At 40.4% G+C, this 17,813-nt stretch overlaps 1 protein-coding gene across 1 annotated transcript in view; it reads right to left on the bottom strand.

Moving 5' to 3' along the window:
* Nucleotides 1-1,629: 1,629 nt before the first annotated feature.
* The window catches only part of LOC140756878 (GTPase-activating protein CdGAPr), a 54,239-nt gene continuing 38,055 nt past the window's right edge, over nucleotides 1,630-17,813 (bottom strand). The window contains exons 15-26 of the mRNA XM_073092412.1: nucleotides 17,591-17,680; nucleotides 16,676-16,764; nucleotides 16,028-16,160; nucleotides 14,467-14,527; nucleotides 13,731-13,846; nucleotides 12,856-12,977; nucleotides 12,219-12,354; nucleotides 11,219-11,328; nucleotides 10,382-10,525; nucleotides 7,305-7,379; nucleotides 3,552-5,513; nucleotides 1,630-2,037 (exon numbers count right to left, since the gene is read on the bottom strand). Coding sequence (XP_072948513.1) covers nucleotides 1,950-2,037; nucleotides 3,552-5,513; nucleotides 7,305-7,379; nucleotides 10,382-10,525; nucleotides 11,219-11,328; nucleotides 12,219-12,354; nucleotides 12,856-12,977; nucleotides 13,731-13,846; nucleotides 14,467-14,527; nucleotides 16,028-16,160; nucleotides 16,676-16,764; nucleotides 17,591-17,680 — 3,126 coding nt within the window. The 3' untranslated portion in view covers nucleotides 1,630-1,949. The remainder of the gene's footprint in view (nucleotides 2,038-3,551; nucleotides 5,514-7,304; nucleotides 7,380-10,381; nucleotides 10,526-11,218; nucleotides 11,329-12,218; nucleotides 12,355-12,855; nucleotides 12,978-13,730; nucleotides 13,847-14,466; nucleotides 14,528-16,027; nucleotides 16,161-16,675; nucleotides 16,765-17,590; nucleotides 17,681-17,813) is intronic.

The following is a 17,813-nucleotide window of genomic DNA, read 5'->3' on the forward strand; positions in this document are numbered from 1 at the left end:
AAAATATAAATGCAATACGTAGGTTTAAATGTTCAGACAATCTTTCAAGATTTGCTTGCAAAGAAAGAAAGATAAAAAGAAAACAAAATAATTTACTTAAACACAAAATTCGTTAAAGTTTAATACCATACTTACTACTAACGTTTTCAAAATCATTTTATAATGAGATTACGTATCGTAAGACAAAAAACCTCACTCGAATATTATTTTTTTACTTACAAATATTTTTGTGAGTCAAAAAAAAACAGTATTTTGATTTTTTACCAAATAAATATTACCCATAATCGAATAATGAAAACAATTTATATAAATATATTGAACAGTTATAATATTTTATTATTTTTATACTAGCTGACCCGGCAAACGTTGTGTTGCCATATAAATAAAAAAATGTTAAGGGTGAACAACCCTCATCACTTAGGGGTATGAAAAATAGATAGTAGCCGATTCTCAGACCTGCATATAAAATTTGGTGAAAATCGGTAAAGCCGTTTCGGAGGAGTACGGTAACTAACATTGTGACACGAGAATTAAATATGGGTTTTTTCTTTAGTTTTTAATATAACATTGCTTCCCAGAATTTGATCCTTATAAGCGACACTATCCGATGATGGAATAATACAGGATGTATTTTTTTTTCAAAATGAACTCGTTCGATTCTCGGCTAGGGAAGAAGATATTTTAAAAAACTAATGATGCAGTTTTAGTTTTTACCAAAATCGGCCTCGTAACTCCTTTCAGCATTTTTCGCTAATCCTTATAGTTTCGGATTTGGCCCTGAAGGTCTATTTGAAAAATAGAATAAAACTAACATTTCCTTTTATGTAACTTAACACAAAAACAATTTGAAAATATTCATTCTTTTGTTTGACAAATCTACACTAATAATATAAAGAGGAAAACTTTGTTTGTTTGTTTGATTGTAATGAATAGGCTCAAAAACTACTGGACCGATTTTAAAAATTCTTTCACCATTCGAAAGCTACATTATCCACGAGTATACACATTATACACATAGGCTATATTTTATATGAAATGTATTTGATGAATAGATTTTGAGGCGGTATAAGTTTGCTGGGTCAGCTAGTCATATATAAAATATTAAAATATAGTACTGTTCAATATATTTCGCATCTTACAATAAAAGTGACATAACTGAAAATTTCAAAATATTTTTGTTTTTATAAAAAAAAAAACAGCAAACAATTATCAATATAAGATACATAATGGCCTCTTTTCAAATGCAGGAGTAACATACTTTAAATAATAAAATAAAAAAACAAAAAAATATTTTTCAAAAATTTCGAATCGTGTCACTTCGATCTCAAAGGTGCTTGCTTATACACACTTAAATATTTTCAAACATAACTGTATACCTAAAAAAAATTATCGCCTTACAGTAATATAATATTATATATATACAAAAATTACACGAGTACGCGGGTACGTGTCGGCGTCCTATAAACATCTTGTAAGCACAGCTGTATATCACGGTTTTATCGTCGCTCAAAGTTACGTAAAGTTACACACAAAGTCGCGCAATTGTGCGCGAAGTTACACAAATTTACATAAAATCGCGTGAAGTTACGCAAAGTTACGTAAATTTACACAACGTCGCGCGAATACACAACATTGCACAGACTTATATAAATTTGCGTTAAATTACGTTATGTTATATAAAGTTACTCGAAGTGGCGCAAATTCGCGCGGGGTGAATCAACGTCGCGCGAACTTACACAAATTCGCGCAACCTTACGCAATTTTACACAAAGTTACGTAAATTTACACAAAGTCGCGTCAAATCACACAACGTCGCGCGAAGTTACACAAAATCGCGTCAAATTACAAAACGACGCGTCAGATTACACAAAGTCGCGTCAAATTACACAAAGTTACGCCCAATCGCGCACAAATCAACGCTTAATGAGAGCGTTAGATGTTAACCGCCGTCAACCGGCGTTCGTGTTGCTCTGCGACTTTTGCTCGAACATCGCGGCCATGTCGCGTATATTGTACGATGGGGACATCTTGTCCTTCCTGTGGATAATATTGTTCAATTATATAGTACATGGCGTATTATTTAAATAGTATTGTATAAAACGTATTTATGTATGAAATCTTGTGTTTACTTATTATATAAATAATAATAAAAAGTACGTATTGTGTAACAAATCTTGTTTAAGATATAACTTATTGTACCCAAAATATCACTTTAATTATAATATAGAAATAGTAAACGAGTATGCAGTCCACCTGATGGTAAGTCACTGGTGTATGGACATCTGTAATCAACTCAGGTAAGATTTGAGGATTAAGTTAGAAGGCCTTGATTAAGTCTCTTCCTTATCACATATGAAATCAGAACGCAGCAGGGCTACACTGCTGTTATAAGCAGATATAAGTATGACGGTAGTGCCTCTGGAGTTCAGGTCAAAAATAAGACCGAATTTGTAATTTAACTCCGGAGGCACCATTGACACATCTTTCTACTTTATAAGTACAGTGTAGTGCTGCTGTGTTCGAAGTGTGGTAAGGGAAACTCTATAAGGCGTTTCATCTTAATCCTCATAAGTAGCAACGTCGAGGCCGATCTCAGGTAGGATTGTAATCCTATCTGGGGTTGATTACAGATACGGCAGTGACTTACCAACAGGTGGACTGCATGCTCATTTGCTAAATCTAATTTATAACAAAGTTAAATGTTGTTTATCGTTAAGTAAGATGTTATACATAGACAAACATACATACATACGTATACATACATATATCTTGACGAACAGACAACAATTATACTATGCTCAATTTATATAAGTAAATATAAATTAAATTTGGAAATAACAAAAAAGTTAAAAATCACAACATTTTTCATCACAAAGTGAATTTATTCAAAAAACAAATAACATGTAACAGATTGAAGCCAATTTGAAAAAAATTGTTAAAATTTTGTGAAATTTCGAAAATGAATTATTGGTTATTTCTGATGAGAGAAGATTTTAGAGCCAATTAACACGTAAAACAAAAAATAAATAAAAATGCAATGATTGGGAAAACATACATATTATTATTATAATATTATTAATGATGAATTGATTCACCCAAACTTGGAGAGAGTTGCCCAGCAGTGGGTTATAAAAACGAGTAAATCTTTAACAACAAATGAAAATATTTTCGAAATTTATTTTCAAAATAAATGATTTTAATATTAGAACTAACAACTACGTTATTTCCATGCTTTCTGAAAATCAAATGTAAATCTGAAAAAACACCTCAACCTTTGTAATGAATTTAAGTTTGTTATTTCCACCATTTTTTAGAAAAAAAAAAGTTGCAATTATTTTTTTTCTTCTATAATAAAGAATTTTCACATGTTCAAAACGTCCAGAAAAAAAATTAAAAAGAAAAATACATTATTTTTTTTTGTAATAAAGTATTTAAAAAATTCCTAAATATTATCGTATTCAACGCTCTTATCATTGAAACCTACGTTTCATTTTTAGAGATACATAATTAAAAACTTTCCCAACCATCACATTTTACGAAATTATACATACCTTTCATCTTTCCGTTCTTGGCTTTCAGCATCACCCTCATCAGGGCTAGTTGGAGACGGTATGGTGTCCAGGTTATTGCTACTCCTCGCTAGAGAAAACCTCATTCTCTGCCCTAAATCCACCGTATTCCGTCTCTCAAACTTCGGTAACTCCTCCTTCAATCTATCCTCTATTTTATCTTCTTGTTCCTTCTTTATTTTGATCCTCGTCAACTGCTCCGGACTGCTCCTAAACGACTGCGAGCTGTACTTCTCTCGAAGGAAGTTTCTACGTTCTTCTTTATACTTCTCTATCCGCTCTCGACTCAACTTCTTCTCCGTATCAACGCCGATTAAATTCTTCAAATCCGTTGGTCGTTTCTCGAATCTTTGCACTAGGGATATTTTATTTTCTGTCGTTGGCGTGATATTGCCTTTGGTATCCGCATGTGTGTTTAGATTTAGATCGGGTAAGCATTTCTGCGTTATCTCCTTGACTTCAAGACTTTTCCGTCTGTCTATATCGCTACCGAACTCCTTGACGAACGCGTTTTCATCTAATGATCGTGCGTTGCATGAATTCTTCGATAGTTTATATGTTTTTGGTGAAACCGGCGGTGGGAGTTTAGTTTCCTTCTTCTTAACATCATGTTTTTCATCTTTACGCTCTAACGTACCATACTTTACATCATTTTTATATTTCTCAAAGGTAAACGGCCCCTTCTGTTCTGTTGGACTTTCGAATCTAATAGCGAGTTCTCTAACATTGAGATTACCAACCGGTTTTATAACATTACCGTTGTCGCGTTCAATCGTATCATTTTCGGTTATGACGTCATTATCGCCAGTGACGTCATCGTCGACCTTATCACAGATTTTCAGCGTATCCACATTAATATTCTCATACTCGTTGTGTCTCGCTTCGAACGCTACATTTTCATAGTGCGTCTCTTTCTCTGGCGACTCTAGTATCATCGCGTTCACTTCCTCTATGCTCTTCTTGAAAAACTTCACTTGACTGTACACATCTATATTGTCTTCTATGTTAGTCTGTTCTACTGGCGTCTCTAGTATTATTAGATCTTGATTGAAATCATCAGGTTGGCAAGCCTGTTGCGTTGGCAAACTCGCATCTGTTCCCGGTACTGGCGCCTCTTCAACTATTGTAAGATTCTTATCCAAATCTATGTCTTCATACACAGAGTCTCTTTCATTTGTCGGCGTTTCTGTACTAATTGGTTCGTAATCCGGTGTTTTAACCTTAACGGGTGACCTGAAGGTAATACTTATAGTCGACTTCAAGGGACTCTTCAAAGGGCTACCCGGCGAACTTTTCGACGTACTAGACGATTGTAGATTTATATAATTCGGCCGAGTAAAGTTGTAGCATTCGTACAGTTCGTCGCTCTGTTTCGTCAAGCTCACGTTGGAGTATGTGGACGAGCTTTCGTGTGATGACGTCATAACTTTCATTAAATCCACATTATCTTTTCTATGGGATTGGTCTGAGTTCGACGAATTCGATATCGCCGATAATCGATTAAGGTTTTGATAGCTAATATCAGTCGAATGTAATGGACTCTCTAAACTGTCATGTAGATTATTTTCAGAGTAATCTCTCGTCAAATCCTTCATATTTTCATAGTCAGTCGCTTTCAGTTCACACTTCAAACACTTCTCCTCATCACAATTATCACAATCCTCATTTTTAATCGTTATCGTGTGTTTATTATCACTTATTTCCGAATCGCTTTCCAACGGATCGTATATCGGCGTCGCCGGTGTTAGGGGGCTCGAGTTAATCGTACTAGTGGTTAGGTTGCTCACAGACGAGTTTTCTATGGGCCAGTCTATTTTTATAAGTGTCGAATGTCCGTCTTTACCGTGCCACGTCAGCCTAGACAACTTATCGTCTAAACTGATTGGGTGGTGCAATCCGCTGTAACGCGATGTTGTTTTTGTCTTACGCGGTGAATTCCTGTCTCTGTAACGCGTTAGTTGAAGCGTGAAGATTATTTATACGTTAGTTGTGTTATAGAATGTTTTTTGACTGAGATAAGTTTCAAATAAGTTATGCTTTGTTGAATATATTTTGTAAAATCTCTCATAAGTAAATTGAAAAATAAGTATTTTCAGATTATTGTATTAATAGAGAAATTTCTAAAAATATTTCTATATTTTATTACAAATGAAATGTAAACGCAACACTAGTTACACTAGATATTTAGTCGTTATTGAAATCAAAAATAATCCCTTTGAAAGAAAATATTTATTTTTTCTTCATTTTAAAATACTGATTTATGATTTTCAAAAGAACTTTGACAATATTTATTCACTATTTTCATGATATTATGCGAAGGACAGGCGTCAAGTAGGCCAACTGACATTACGGTAGCTATGGTCCATGGCCGTCTAAATATGATTGGTATTGGAGATCAATCAAAAAACATTCTAGAACAACATTAAAAATTAAATAGAACAAAATATTGAACACAGAATCAGAAACAAACAACTCATTATCACGACACTACTGGCATTATACAGGGTGTTCCAAAAGTTTAAATACTAGAGAATATGATAAAAAAAAGTCACAGTATTTTTCGGTTTTAATGCCAATTAGGCAAAAATATAAATAAGATTTTTATATTGTGTCTGGGTGTTTATGTATTTAGCTGTATACATGACACCCATAAAGTATAAAACGATTATTTATTAAACTGTTACATTTATAATAGCAATATATTATTATTAAATATTATTCAATAATTCGGGCCATAGCCATTTAACAAACAAGCTATATAAATATAAAAAAATATATATACTTTGAGATTTAAAAAAAATGAAAAACATAAAGCCAGTTATTCTTTTTTTACACCCTGTATAATACATTTATGATAACAAGTATAAAACATACAACACTAATGTTATTTGCAACTATTAAACAAAATGAAACAATTTTGAAGCTCATACGTATATATAAATAATGTACCATAATAATATAATGCATTATTTATATTATTAAACTTGATGAAATGAAATAATATCTACAATTAAAAATAATTTTATAGAATACACAAATCCACCTGATGGTAAGTCACTGTCGCCCATGGTCATCCGTAATCAACCCCAGATAGAATTAGTTTCCTACCTACGACCACAAATGCATTGTTACCCCTGAGGACTAAGCTATCGTAAAATATCGTGACGTTTTTCCATGTCGTGCCGTGATAATCTACGACGTGCAATTTGCGAACATTACGACATGACGTCGTATTGTTCGCAAATTGCGACATCATATATCTAAACGATGTCTTGTCGTAATAATCAGCGACGTGCATTATGATGTCGTGCCGTGAAAATTGGACGATATGATATTCAAATCGAATCAAATCAAATCAAATCTTTATTTGTAAATATAGGTCTTACAGGTGTTCATATGGTTATACAAAGTGCGCTATATTTGACCCTTTTGGGTATACAAATGACATAATTAATAAATCCAATTAGAAATATTAAAAAAACAGTGTCATTATCATTATTTACATGCATAATTATTTATATTCTACCCGGGATTCTCACGACATTATAAGATACGACGTCGTGTCGTGTCGTTCCCCGAAAATTTTCAAATTGTATCTGGTTTTATTTACAGATGTTCATAGGCGGCGAGTGGTAGGTGGTGGGCTCGATTTATTATAATAACTATGGGTGGCCACTGACACGGTGGTCAGTTGTCAGGTTTACCAGTAGGAGTGATAGATAAAGTAATTCTTACCTCAATTTGACGGTGTTGACGGGGGATTGAAAATCCGACATGGAGGACAGGGGACTGTCGCGGTCTTTGCATAATCTGTGGATAGGAAAAGAATATTGTATTATGCATAATCTTAAAAAATATATAAAAGTATATGTTCATTATAGACATTGTAAAATCTAAATAAATATTAATTAGTTTAGTATTAGTTAGTATATTAGTCTTTCATAGATTAAATTCTATATTTGTCATTTCATAGATTAACAAGAGTATAAATTCAAACTGTAATTTTTGGTTTATTATTATTATTATTACGTTTTACTTTTTGTGAAGTATGCTTATAAAGAGTCTTTGATACTCAACTATAAGTGATTATGCATTTATTTCAAACTAGCTGACCCGGCAAACTTTGTACCGCCTCAAAATCTATTTATCAAATATATTTCATATAAAATATAGCCTATGTTACTCGTGGATAATGTAGCTTTCGAATGGTGAAAGAATTTTTAAAATCGGTTCAGTAGTTTTAGAGCCTATTCATTACAAGCAAACAAACAAAGTTTTCCTCTTTATAATTATAGATTAAATTTCTAGTTCTTAAGTTAAGGTGGCACATATGTATAAATGTAATAATCGTTGGTAATTTAATTAATAATTAATAAGTACGAAATTTCGATTTTTTCTGTATAATATAGAAATTGCATATGAGGACTGCATGTCCTCCTCATAGGAAGTGGGACTACTAATAGCTGTTCCGGTGCTATTGCCCAGCAGTGGACAGTGGGACAGTGGTTACCGTTTACCAACATCGGTCCTGGGCGGGTGGCCACCTGTCGCTCCAGCTACTTCGGTGCTGTTGCCCAGCAGTGGACAGTGGGACAGTGGTTACCGTTTAGCGACATCGGCCCTGGGCGGGTGGCCACCTGTCGCTCCAGCTACTCCGGTGCTGTTACCCAGCAGTGGGCCAGTGGGCCAGTGGGGCGGTGGTTACCGTTTACCAACATCGGCCCTGGGCGGGTGGCCACCTGTCGCTCCAGCTACTCCGGTGCTGTTGCCCAGCAGTGGACAGTGGACAGTGGGACAGTGGTTACCGTTTACCAACATGGGTCCTGGGCAGGTGGTCACCTGCTCCTCCAGCGGTTTGTGATGTTGCCCAGCAGTGGGCAGTGACCAGTGGGGCGGTGGTTACCGTTTAACGACGTCAGGGCAGGGCGGGTGGCCACCTGTCGCTCCATCTACTCCGGTGCTGTTGCCCAGCAGTGGTCAGTGGGCCAGTGGTTACCGTTTACCAACATCAGTCCTGGGCAGGTGGTCACCTGCTTCTCCAGCTGTTTGTTCTGGTTACCGTTTACCAACATCGGCCCTGGGCGGGTGGCCACCTGTCGCTCCATCTACTCCGGTGCTGTTACCCAGCAGTGGGCCAGTGGGCGGTGGTTACCGTTTAGCGACGTCGGGTCGGGGCGGGTGGTAGCTCACCGTCGCGGTGTGTTGCTCAGCAGTGGGCCAGTGGGCGGTGGTTACCGTTTAGCGACGTCGGGTCGGGGCGGGTGGTAGCTCACCGTCGCGGTGTGTTGCCCAGCAGTGGGCCAGTGGGCGGTGGTTACCGTTTAGCGACGTCGGGTCGGGGCGGGTGGTAGCTCACCGTCGCGGTGTGTTGCCCAGCAGTGGGCCAGTGGGCGGTGGTTACCGTTTAGCGACGTCGGGTCGGGGCGGGTGGTAGCTCACCGTCGCGGTGTGTTGCCCAGCAGTGGGCCAGTGGGCGGTGGTTACCGTTTAGCGACGTCGGGTCGGGGCGGGTGGTAGCTCACCGTCGCGGTGTGTTGCCCAGCAGTGGGCCAGTGGGCGGTGGTTACCGTTTAGCGACGTCGGGTCGGGGCGGGTGGTAGCTCACCGTCGCGGTGTGTTGCCCAGCAGTGGGCCAGTGGGCGGTGGTTACCGTTTAGCGACGTCGGGTCGGGGCGGGTGGTAGCTCACCGTCGCGGTGTGTTGCCCAGCAGTGGGCCAGTGGGCGGTGGTTACCGTTTAGCGACGTCGGGTCGGGGCGGGTGGTAGCTCACCGTCGCGGTGTGTTGCCCAGCAGTGGGCCAGTGGGCGGTGGTTACCGTTTAGCGACGTCGGGTCGGGGCGGGTGGTAGCTCACCGTCGCGGTGTGTTGCCCAGCAGTGGGCCAGTGGGCGGTGGTTACCGTTTAGCGACGTCGGGTCGGGGCGGGTGGTAGCTCACCGTCGCGGTGTGTTGCCCAGCAGTGGGCCAGTGGGCGGTGGTTACCGTTTAGCGACGTCGGGTCGGGGCGGGTGGTAGCTCACCGTCGCGGTGTGTTGCCCAGCAGTGGGCCAGTGGGCGGTGGTTACCGTTTAGCGACGTCGGGTCGGGGCGGGTGGTAGCTCACCGTCGCGGTGTGTTGCCCAGCAGTGGGCCAGTGGGCGGTGGTTACCGTTTAGCGACGTCGGGTCGGGGCGGGTGGTAGCTCACCGTCGCGGTGTGTTGCCCAGCAGTGGGCCAGTGGGCGGTGGTTACCGTTTAGCGACGTCGGGTCGGGGCGGGTGGTAGCTCACCGTCGCGGTGTGTTGCCCAGCAGTGGGCCAGTGGGCGGTGGTTACCGTTTAGCGACGTCGGGTCGGGGCGGGTGGTAGCTCACCGTCGCGGTGTGTTGCCCAGCAGTGGGCCAGTGGGCGGTGGTTACCGTTTAGCGACGTCGGGTCGGGGCGGGTGGTAGCTCACCGTCGCGGTGTGTTGCCCAGCAGTGGGCCAGTGGGCGGTGGTTACCGTTTAGCGACGTCGGGTCGGGGCGGGTGGTAGCTCACCGTCGCGGTGTGTTGCCCAGCAGTGGGCCAGTGGGCGGTGGTTACCGTTTAGCGACGTCGGGTCGGGGCGGGTGGTAGCTCACCGTCGCGGTGTGTTGCCCAGCAGTGGGCCAGTGGGCGGTGGTTACCGTTTAGCGACGTCGGGTCGGGGCGGGTGGTAGCTCACCGTCGCGGTGTGTTGCCCAGCAGTGGGCCAGTGGGCGGTGGTTACCGTTTAGCGACGTCGGGTCGGGGCGGGTGGTAGCTCACCGTCGCGGTGTGTTGCCCAGCAGTGGGCCAGTGGGCGGTGGTTACCGTTTAGCGACGTCGGGTCGGGGCGGGCTGGTGCCGCGGGCGGTGGCGGGGCGCTTCTCCGCGGCGGGCGGCAGCTCACCGTCGCAGTCGATGTAGCCCAGCTGAGCCACTTGGCGCTCCAGCTGCTCGAGGGCTAGACGTTTTCTGTTGGGGCAAAAAAATATCAGTTTTATTATTAGTTTTTTAAGATTGAAGTAGCAAACGAGCTCGTACATTTACATGATTTAGCATTTACTGGTGTTTACTGTCGTATGGATATCTATAACTAATTTAATATGGAATCATATTTAATTATGTACATTTCGGAAATTGTTAAATTCAGAGTTTAAATAAGTTCCTAGTGACGCGTACCGTACACGCAGCCTGCAGCTATTTATCAGCTACGAATCCTACCCAGCTACGCCGTACTTCCGTATCCTTACAATGAGTTTTAACGTTTTGACAAATATGACTGTTTTGGTATTTGTTTGCGTATTTGCCCATACTATTTCGAATCTGCACCCCTAGCGGATTATATCAGAACTTGGAAGGGTACACCCTACGTAAGACACAGAACATCACGCGTAGCGTGCTCACAGCACTGTGGTTACTTATCGGCTACGTTCTCCCAGTGACGTCACGCGTAGCGTACTCGCAGTATTATACCTATCTATCGTCTACGAATCCCTCCTAGCTACACGTATTCCTGTTGTCTCGTAGCTCCAGGATCGATGCGCACCTGTCAGTGACGTCACTCGTAGCATGCTTACAGCGTTGTAGCTACCTATTATGCCTAGGTAACGCAGTAGCAGTGACGTCACCCGTAGCGTGTTCGTAGCCCCGTAGCGCACTACGTACCTCTCAGCGACATCTGGCGGTGCGTGTACATCAACGCGTAGAGTACGTCGCGGACTGGGCTCCGCGCTCGCCGCACACGACTCCGGCGGAGACGAACATAAAGACGAATCCTGAAAACACAAATAAAAATAAATTCCCGGCAACAGAAAACAGCTGAATAACAGCGCCACCTGGATATCGCCTTTATTCCATTATAATTCTATGTACAGTTAAGCATACAAGTTTTATAATAAAATATTAACAACAAATGAATGTGCAATCCACCTGTTGGTAAGTGGCTTCTGCCGCCCATTGTAATCTGTAGTCAACCCCAGAATCCTATCTGAGATAAGCCACACAGTGTTACTACTCACCCCTGACGACAAAATTTAAATGCCTCATAAAACTAAACTAAGTTTGAATGTGGTAGATAGAACCCTCTGTGATTCGACTCCGGCAGCATCACCACACCTATTTATTTTATAACAGCAGTAATAAACACTGCTACGATCTGGTTACAGTTCACTTCTCAAAGGTAGCGGTGCATCTGTGGCCGCCCTCAGATAGAATCTTAGCTGGAATTGACTACAGATGTCCACCAGTAACCACTCACCATCAGGTGGACTGCATGCTCGCTATCTATTTTTCATACCCCTAAGTGATAAGGGTTGTTCATCCTTAACTTTTTTTATTTATATGGCAACACAACGTTTGCCGGGTCAGCTAGTAGTTTTATACTATTTTCACTTCTAGGGCATATACACATCGATATGCACACTCTTTTTATTATTATCATTTTACGAAACACACCAAAGAAGTATAACTTTCCCCTACACACACACACACACACACACACACACACGCGCGCGCACACACACACACACACACACACGCACACACACACACACACGCACACACACACACACACACACACACACACACACGCACACACACACACACACGCACGTAGTTACATAAAACTGTCAATAGCACAACATCACTACTACACACCACTACATACCTGTAGGTTCTGCTGTAGGTTAGTATCGTCCTCCTCGCTGAACATATGATGGTCTCGCTCCTGAGGTGAGAGTCTGAGCCTCATGCCGGCCAGCTCCGCTTGCCACGGCTCGAAGTACGAGTCGCATGATGATGACCTGGGGATAGATAGCATATGGGTTACGGATCTGATGTTGTAATGGAGATATACTTATCTGAGGAGATATGTTACATATGGGTTACAGATCTGACGTGGTAAGGGAGATATACATATACGAAGGTAACCTTAGGTACGAGTCTAATCTTATCTGGGATTGATTATATGTTACCGTGGGCGGCAGTAGCCACTTATCTAGGGGATTGTATTCTCATGGATATACTTACCTGAAGACAATCTTAGGTACGACTCTAATCTTATCTGGGATTGATTATAGGTTACCGTGGGCGACAGTAGCCATTTATCTAGGGGATTCAGGGGATCAGTAGCCACTTGCCATCTAGGGGATTTATATAAATAAAACTGAAAGGTATGTGAAGTCTACCAATACGCACTTGTCCACTGTGGCCTATGACCTAATCCTTCTCGTTATGAGAGGAGACCCGTGCCCAGCAGTGGGACAGTAATGGGTAGATGATGGGGGTAATGGTGACGGTGGTACCTGGTGTGGTGTTTGAGTGGCGCGGCCGCTCGGATGGCAAGCGGTGGTAGAGTGTCACCGTCTGACGCCAGAGACTCGCAGGACTTTGCCGGTCGGAGTGTGGTGGTACAAGCTGACACTTCCTGAAAGTTAACATCTATTTATTAATTGATATTATTTTATTTACAACAGGAGAGATTATGAATCGTGTTAAATGTATTTTTAAAAGGCTTACAAATTATTATATTTAATTTAATGTTATATTGTACAGTCCGATTACTGTATAATACATCGTCTAAATTTAAATGTAGCTTTCCAGAAAAATATTTTATAATGTATTTATTCACAAATATGGTTCGTCCATAGAATCTAACTTTTTGAAGTCAACTAAAAATTACATTTAGTTAGACTTACTAAATTGAATCTACAGTTTTTCAGCTATTCACATAGATTAGTAAAGATACTTCGCCGCCTTGAAATTGAATGAAGCCACAAACGGCTTATTTGTAAGTTCTTTTTTTGAATTATTGACAAATAAAAACATTTTTAGAGAAAATTTACGAATAAATAACTAATACTGCGTAATTTACATAGTAAATAAATAATTATTTCAAATATTTTAGGGACATTTTAGCACGGAGACGTGGCAAAACTTTTTTACGCAACAATTTCAATTCTCAAAACTGGGTACATTTTTTGTTAGGAGTGAGTAATCTTTACTTATCTATGGCTATTCAGCTATTCAGCTTATACAATAATAATTTGTACCCCCATAGGGTCCATATAGAAATCCATTAATATAAAGTAAGGCTTTATATAAATAGATTTGTATAGGCGTTTCTGTCTTCTGTTATTTTTTGTGTCTATCTCTATCTGTATATCTGTCTAAGTGTTACCTGTGGGGGCGGCGTAGCGGGCTCCGCCGGGGGCTGCGCCCTGGCTCTCTGCAGCTTGGTGCGGCTGAAGAGCCCCCGCCAACCCGACGGAGACCGCTTCAAAGCGCGCTTTGCTCCTGTAAACATACACTAAACTTAGTAGTTGTTGTTATAAATTAGATAATAGTTTATTATAATTATATTATATTAAATGTGCTTCAAAATATAACCCATGTCACGCCCACAGCAGGGAATATGTAGGAATTTAAATTTCCTTGCTTATTTTTTCTCGATATATTTCGATTATTTGCTTTTTAGTTTTTTATTTAATTGCATAAAACTTTGCATAAATCAAAGAGTGTATATGATGCGAGCGAATATGTGACTATACCAATAAATATAGTCTATGTCACAATTTAGACTTGTTATAACAAAACAAGTGATGTGAGAGGGTAGTTCTTACGCTGTTTGTCACTCGAGTAGTATTTAAGTCCACGCGCTGGTAGAGCGTGGTTCATTCGCATTTAATCAGTCGTGTAAGCCGTTACTCTGCCCGAATTGTAAATAAAAGTGAATAAAAGTGATTCTCATATTAACGTCGTTTCGTTCAGTTCATTAATAAAGTGCGGTAGTGGGATATCGCCGACACATACTATGTGGCATAACGGCTACAGTTATAGTTACAAATGTATTTTTCTCCACTATTCATGGAAGTCAAATGTATCTTATAAAAAATATATTGTGTTGGTTAACAAACCTGGTACTGGTAGGTCTAATACTGTGTGGTATTGAGGTAGATTGTTTGGTCCTGAGCCGACCTGCAACAATACATACATTTTTATATAACAATTTTCCAAAAAAAAAAAAACAAGTTAAAAACTTCAATTATTTTGTGTTTATTTAGTATAAAAGCACGCAGTTTATCTGATGGTGAGTAACTGCCGTAAGGAAATCTGTAATCAATCCTAGATAGGATTACAGTCCTACCTGAAGTCAGACACATTTGTGTCCCATTTGGGTTGCCACCTTTTGAGTGGCACGTACATTATAAAAAAAAATCCTCATACCTCGATGTACTTATAGATTTGAAGTGTCCAGCGGGGCAAAAATGTGTGATGGAAATTAAAAAAAGGTCGTAATGACCCATGCTGGTTACGTGTGACTAGGTAGACTTCGTGAAAGACTTTTGTACGTATAGTCTGTGTAAAACTGCTAGTCCGCCATGAATATAGATATGAATCGCGTCGCCATAGCAAATTGTATGACTACACCTGCTCGCAACAACTTCAGAGCGGACTAGCAGTTTGGCGCGGACTATAACTACACATATTCGAGAAAAACTTTTGCACGTCCCTATGACGTACATACGACGTTTTCCTTCGCCGTTAAAGCACTTAATAATATTTATCCCCATACCTCGATGTACTTAGGCTTGAGGTGTCCGGCGGGGCGGAGGTGTGTGGTAGCGGATATGGCACCGCGATGGCACCATCGTCACTCCTATTTCCGCCTAATAACACTCGGGAAGTGCTACTTTGTCTCGATTTGAAGGAAGTCATACTTATCCGAGGACTTCCAGCTTTGTTCCCAGCGCAACCTCTTAAATAGAATTCTCATCTTATCTGGGGTTGATTATAAACATCCATGGGCGGCAGTAGCCACTTACCCTCAGGTCTGCTACTCCTACATTATAAAGATAGTCGCCCCATACCTCGATGTACTTAGGCTTGAGGTGTCCGGCGGGGCGGAGGTGTGTCGTAGCGGCGATGGCACCGCGATGGCACCATCGTCACTCCTATTTCCGCCTAATAACACTCGTGAAGTGCTGCTGTGTTTTGATTTGAAGGGTGTGGTAAGGAAGACATACTTATCCGAGAACCACCAGCTTTGTTCCCAGCGCAACCTCTTAAATATAATTCTAATCTTATCTGGGATTGATTACAGACGTCCATGGGCGGCAGTAGCCACATATTATCAGGTCTGCTACTCCTACTTTTTTTTTTATAATATAGGAGTAGCAGACGAGCATACAGTCCACCTGATGGTAAGTGGCCACTGCCGCCCATGGACATCTGTAATCAACCCCAGATAGGATTAGATATTCCTACCTGAGGTCGGCCACAGATACGCCGCTACCCCTGTGGACTAAGCTGGAACGCCTCGGAAAAGTCTAGTCTCCCTTACCACACCTTTCAAACCGGAACACAGCAGCGCCTAACACTGCTGTTATTAGGTAGAAATAGGTGTGGCGGTGGTGCTGCCGGAGTCGAACCACAAAGGGTTCTACCACCTTCATTATAAAGATAGTTGCCCCATACCTCGATGTACTTAGGCTTGAGGTGTCCGGCGGGGCGGAGGTGTGTTGTGGCGGCGGCTGCGATGGCGCCCGAAGCCGGTAGCGGTGTGTCCGACGGCATAGAGCATTTACCACGACGACGGGCCTCTTCTAGACTGGAATGTACAACATTGGCTTTATAATTTCATTATTTAAATTTGGAAAACAGAAAACTGGAAATATAATTATATAGAGTTTATATAGTTTAGTCTTTTTGAAAAAAAAAAAAGAAATAAGTCAAACAGTTAATGTTTAGATAATTGTCATGTAAAAACATAGGGAAAAAGCATAAACGTTTTGATCTTATTATATCAGCATCTTTTGTTAAATCTGAGTTTTTTTTTGATGCAGTTGTTTTTATCAAAATCCTATCACAAAACTCCTTTCAGCTTTTGTCGCTAATCCTTATTGATAAAATTAGACAATGAAATATTGGGTTCCTATTTATTTTATAATAATTTAACAGTACATTATGCATGACGGTGTTCACGGGGTACGGGGAACCATAAACCAAACATACTATAGAAGACGAAAATTACAGATAAAATAACATATTTTACCACTTATAGATACGGATTTGGCCACGAAGGCCCATTTGAAAAGAATCACCCTGTATATGTATTAAACTTACCTCAGTAGTTTAGTAGGTGGGTTGAGTGGTAAGCTCTTTGGCCGCCTCCCGGATTCGATTCCGCGCAGCTCCACTTGTTCGTACCGGTCCTGAAATAAAATTGATAACAGATTTTGAAAATATTAACCGCTAAAGACCTTAGTTAGAGATAAATTGAATTATTCAATTTTTGGATTACATATTGTTAAGAACGACGAAAAAGACACAACATTTATTTGTCAATTGAGGGTATTAACTAAAGATGGGCATATAAAAAGGCACTGAAGATAGTTTACTGGAGATTCTAGTTCTGATTGTTGTAAAGAATGTTACTCTGCTGCCTGTGTCATCGAATTTATAATTTGTGTTTACTTGTTATTTTATTAATTTTTTAAAAGAGAGAAGTGAAGTAAATGTTCTCGGTTTATAAAAGTTATTTTTAAATAATTTCTTGACAAGTTCCGTAAAAATATATATAGTAACTTTAAAAAAAAATCATAGAAAATAAACCGAATTGCAAATTTTGTAAATTTGGAGACACTTTTTTTTTATAAAGTATTAGTATTTTTCATGTTTATCCATTTTAATAATACATCAGTTTTTTTTCATGACAGATCAAACATTTTTCCGTCTTTTTAAAACGATTGTTCTAATATTATTATTTATTTATATTTAATATCTAAATATATATAACTCAAAGGTGACTGACTGACATAGTGATCTATCAACGCACAGCCCAAACCACCGGACGGATCGGCCTGAAATTTGGCATGCCGGTAGATGTTATGACGTAGGAATCCGCTAAGAAAGGATTTAGATCAATTCTACTCCCAAGGGGATAAAATAGGGGATGAAAATATTACTTCGTAACGCGAGCGAAGCCGCGGGCAAAAGCTCGTAGTTTTGTATAATCTAATTATATCTAATTTTATATACCTGTTCCAAGGAATCCGGTCCAGAATCAGCGCCCTGCTCTTGCGCGAACAGCTCCTCCGCGTAGCAGATCAGAAACTCCGTCACCACCGCCTGAGAGAAAAAAATCATCATTATGAACATGAAATATAGTCCGATTCATAATTAGGTGTCCATAATGTAAACAAAGGTGTTGACCTATCAAGAAAATATGTGTCAAATGGTAGTTTCTTATTTTTGACGATAT

This window comes from Epargyreus clarus, unplaced genomic scaffold, assembly GCF_041222505.1.
Source record: "Epargyreus clarus isolate Ecla_fem2 unplaced genomic scaffold, WU_Ecla_fem_2.2 ptg000036l, whole genome shotgun sequence".
Lineage (NCBI taxonomy): Eukaryota > Metazoa > Arthropoda > Insecta > Lepidoptera > Hesperiidae > Epargyreus > Epargyreus clarus.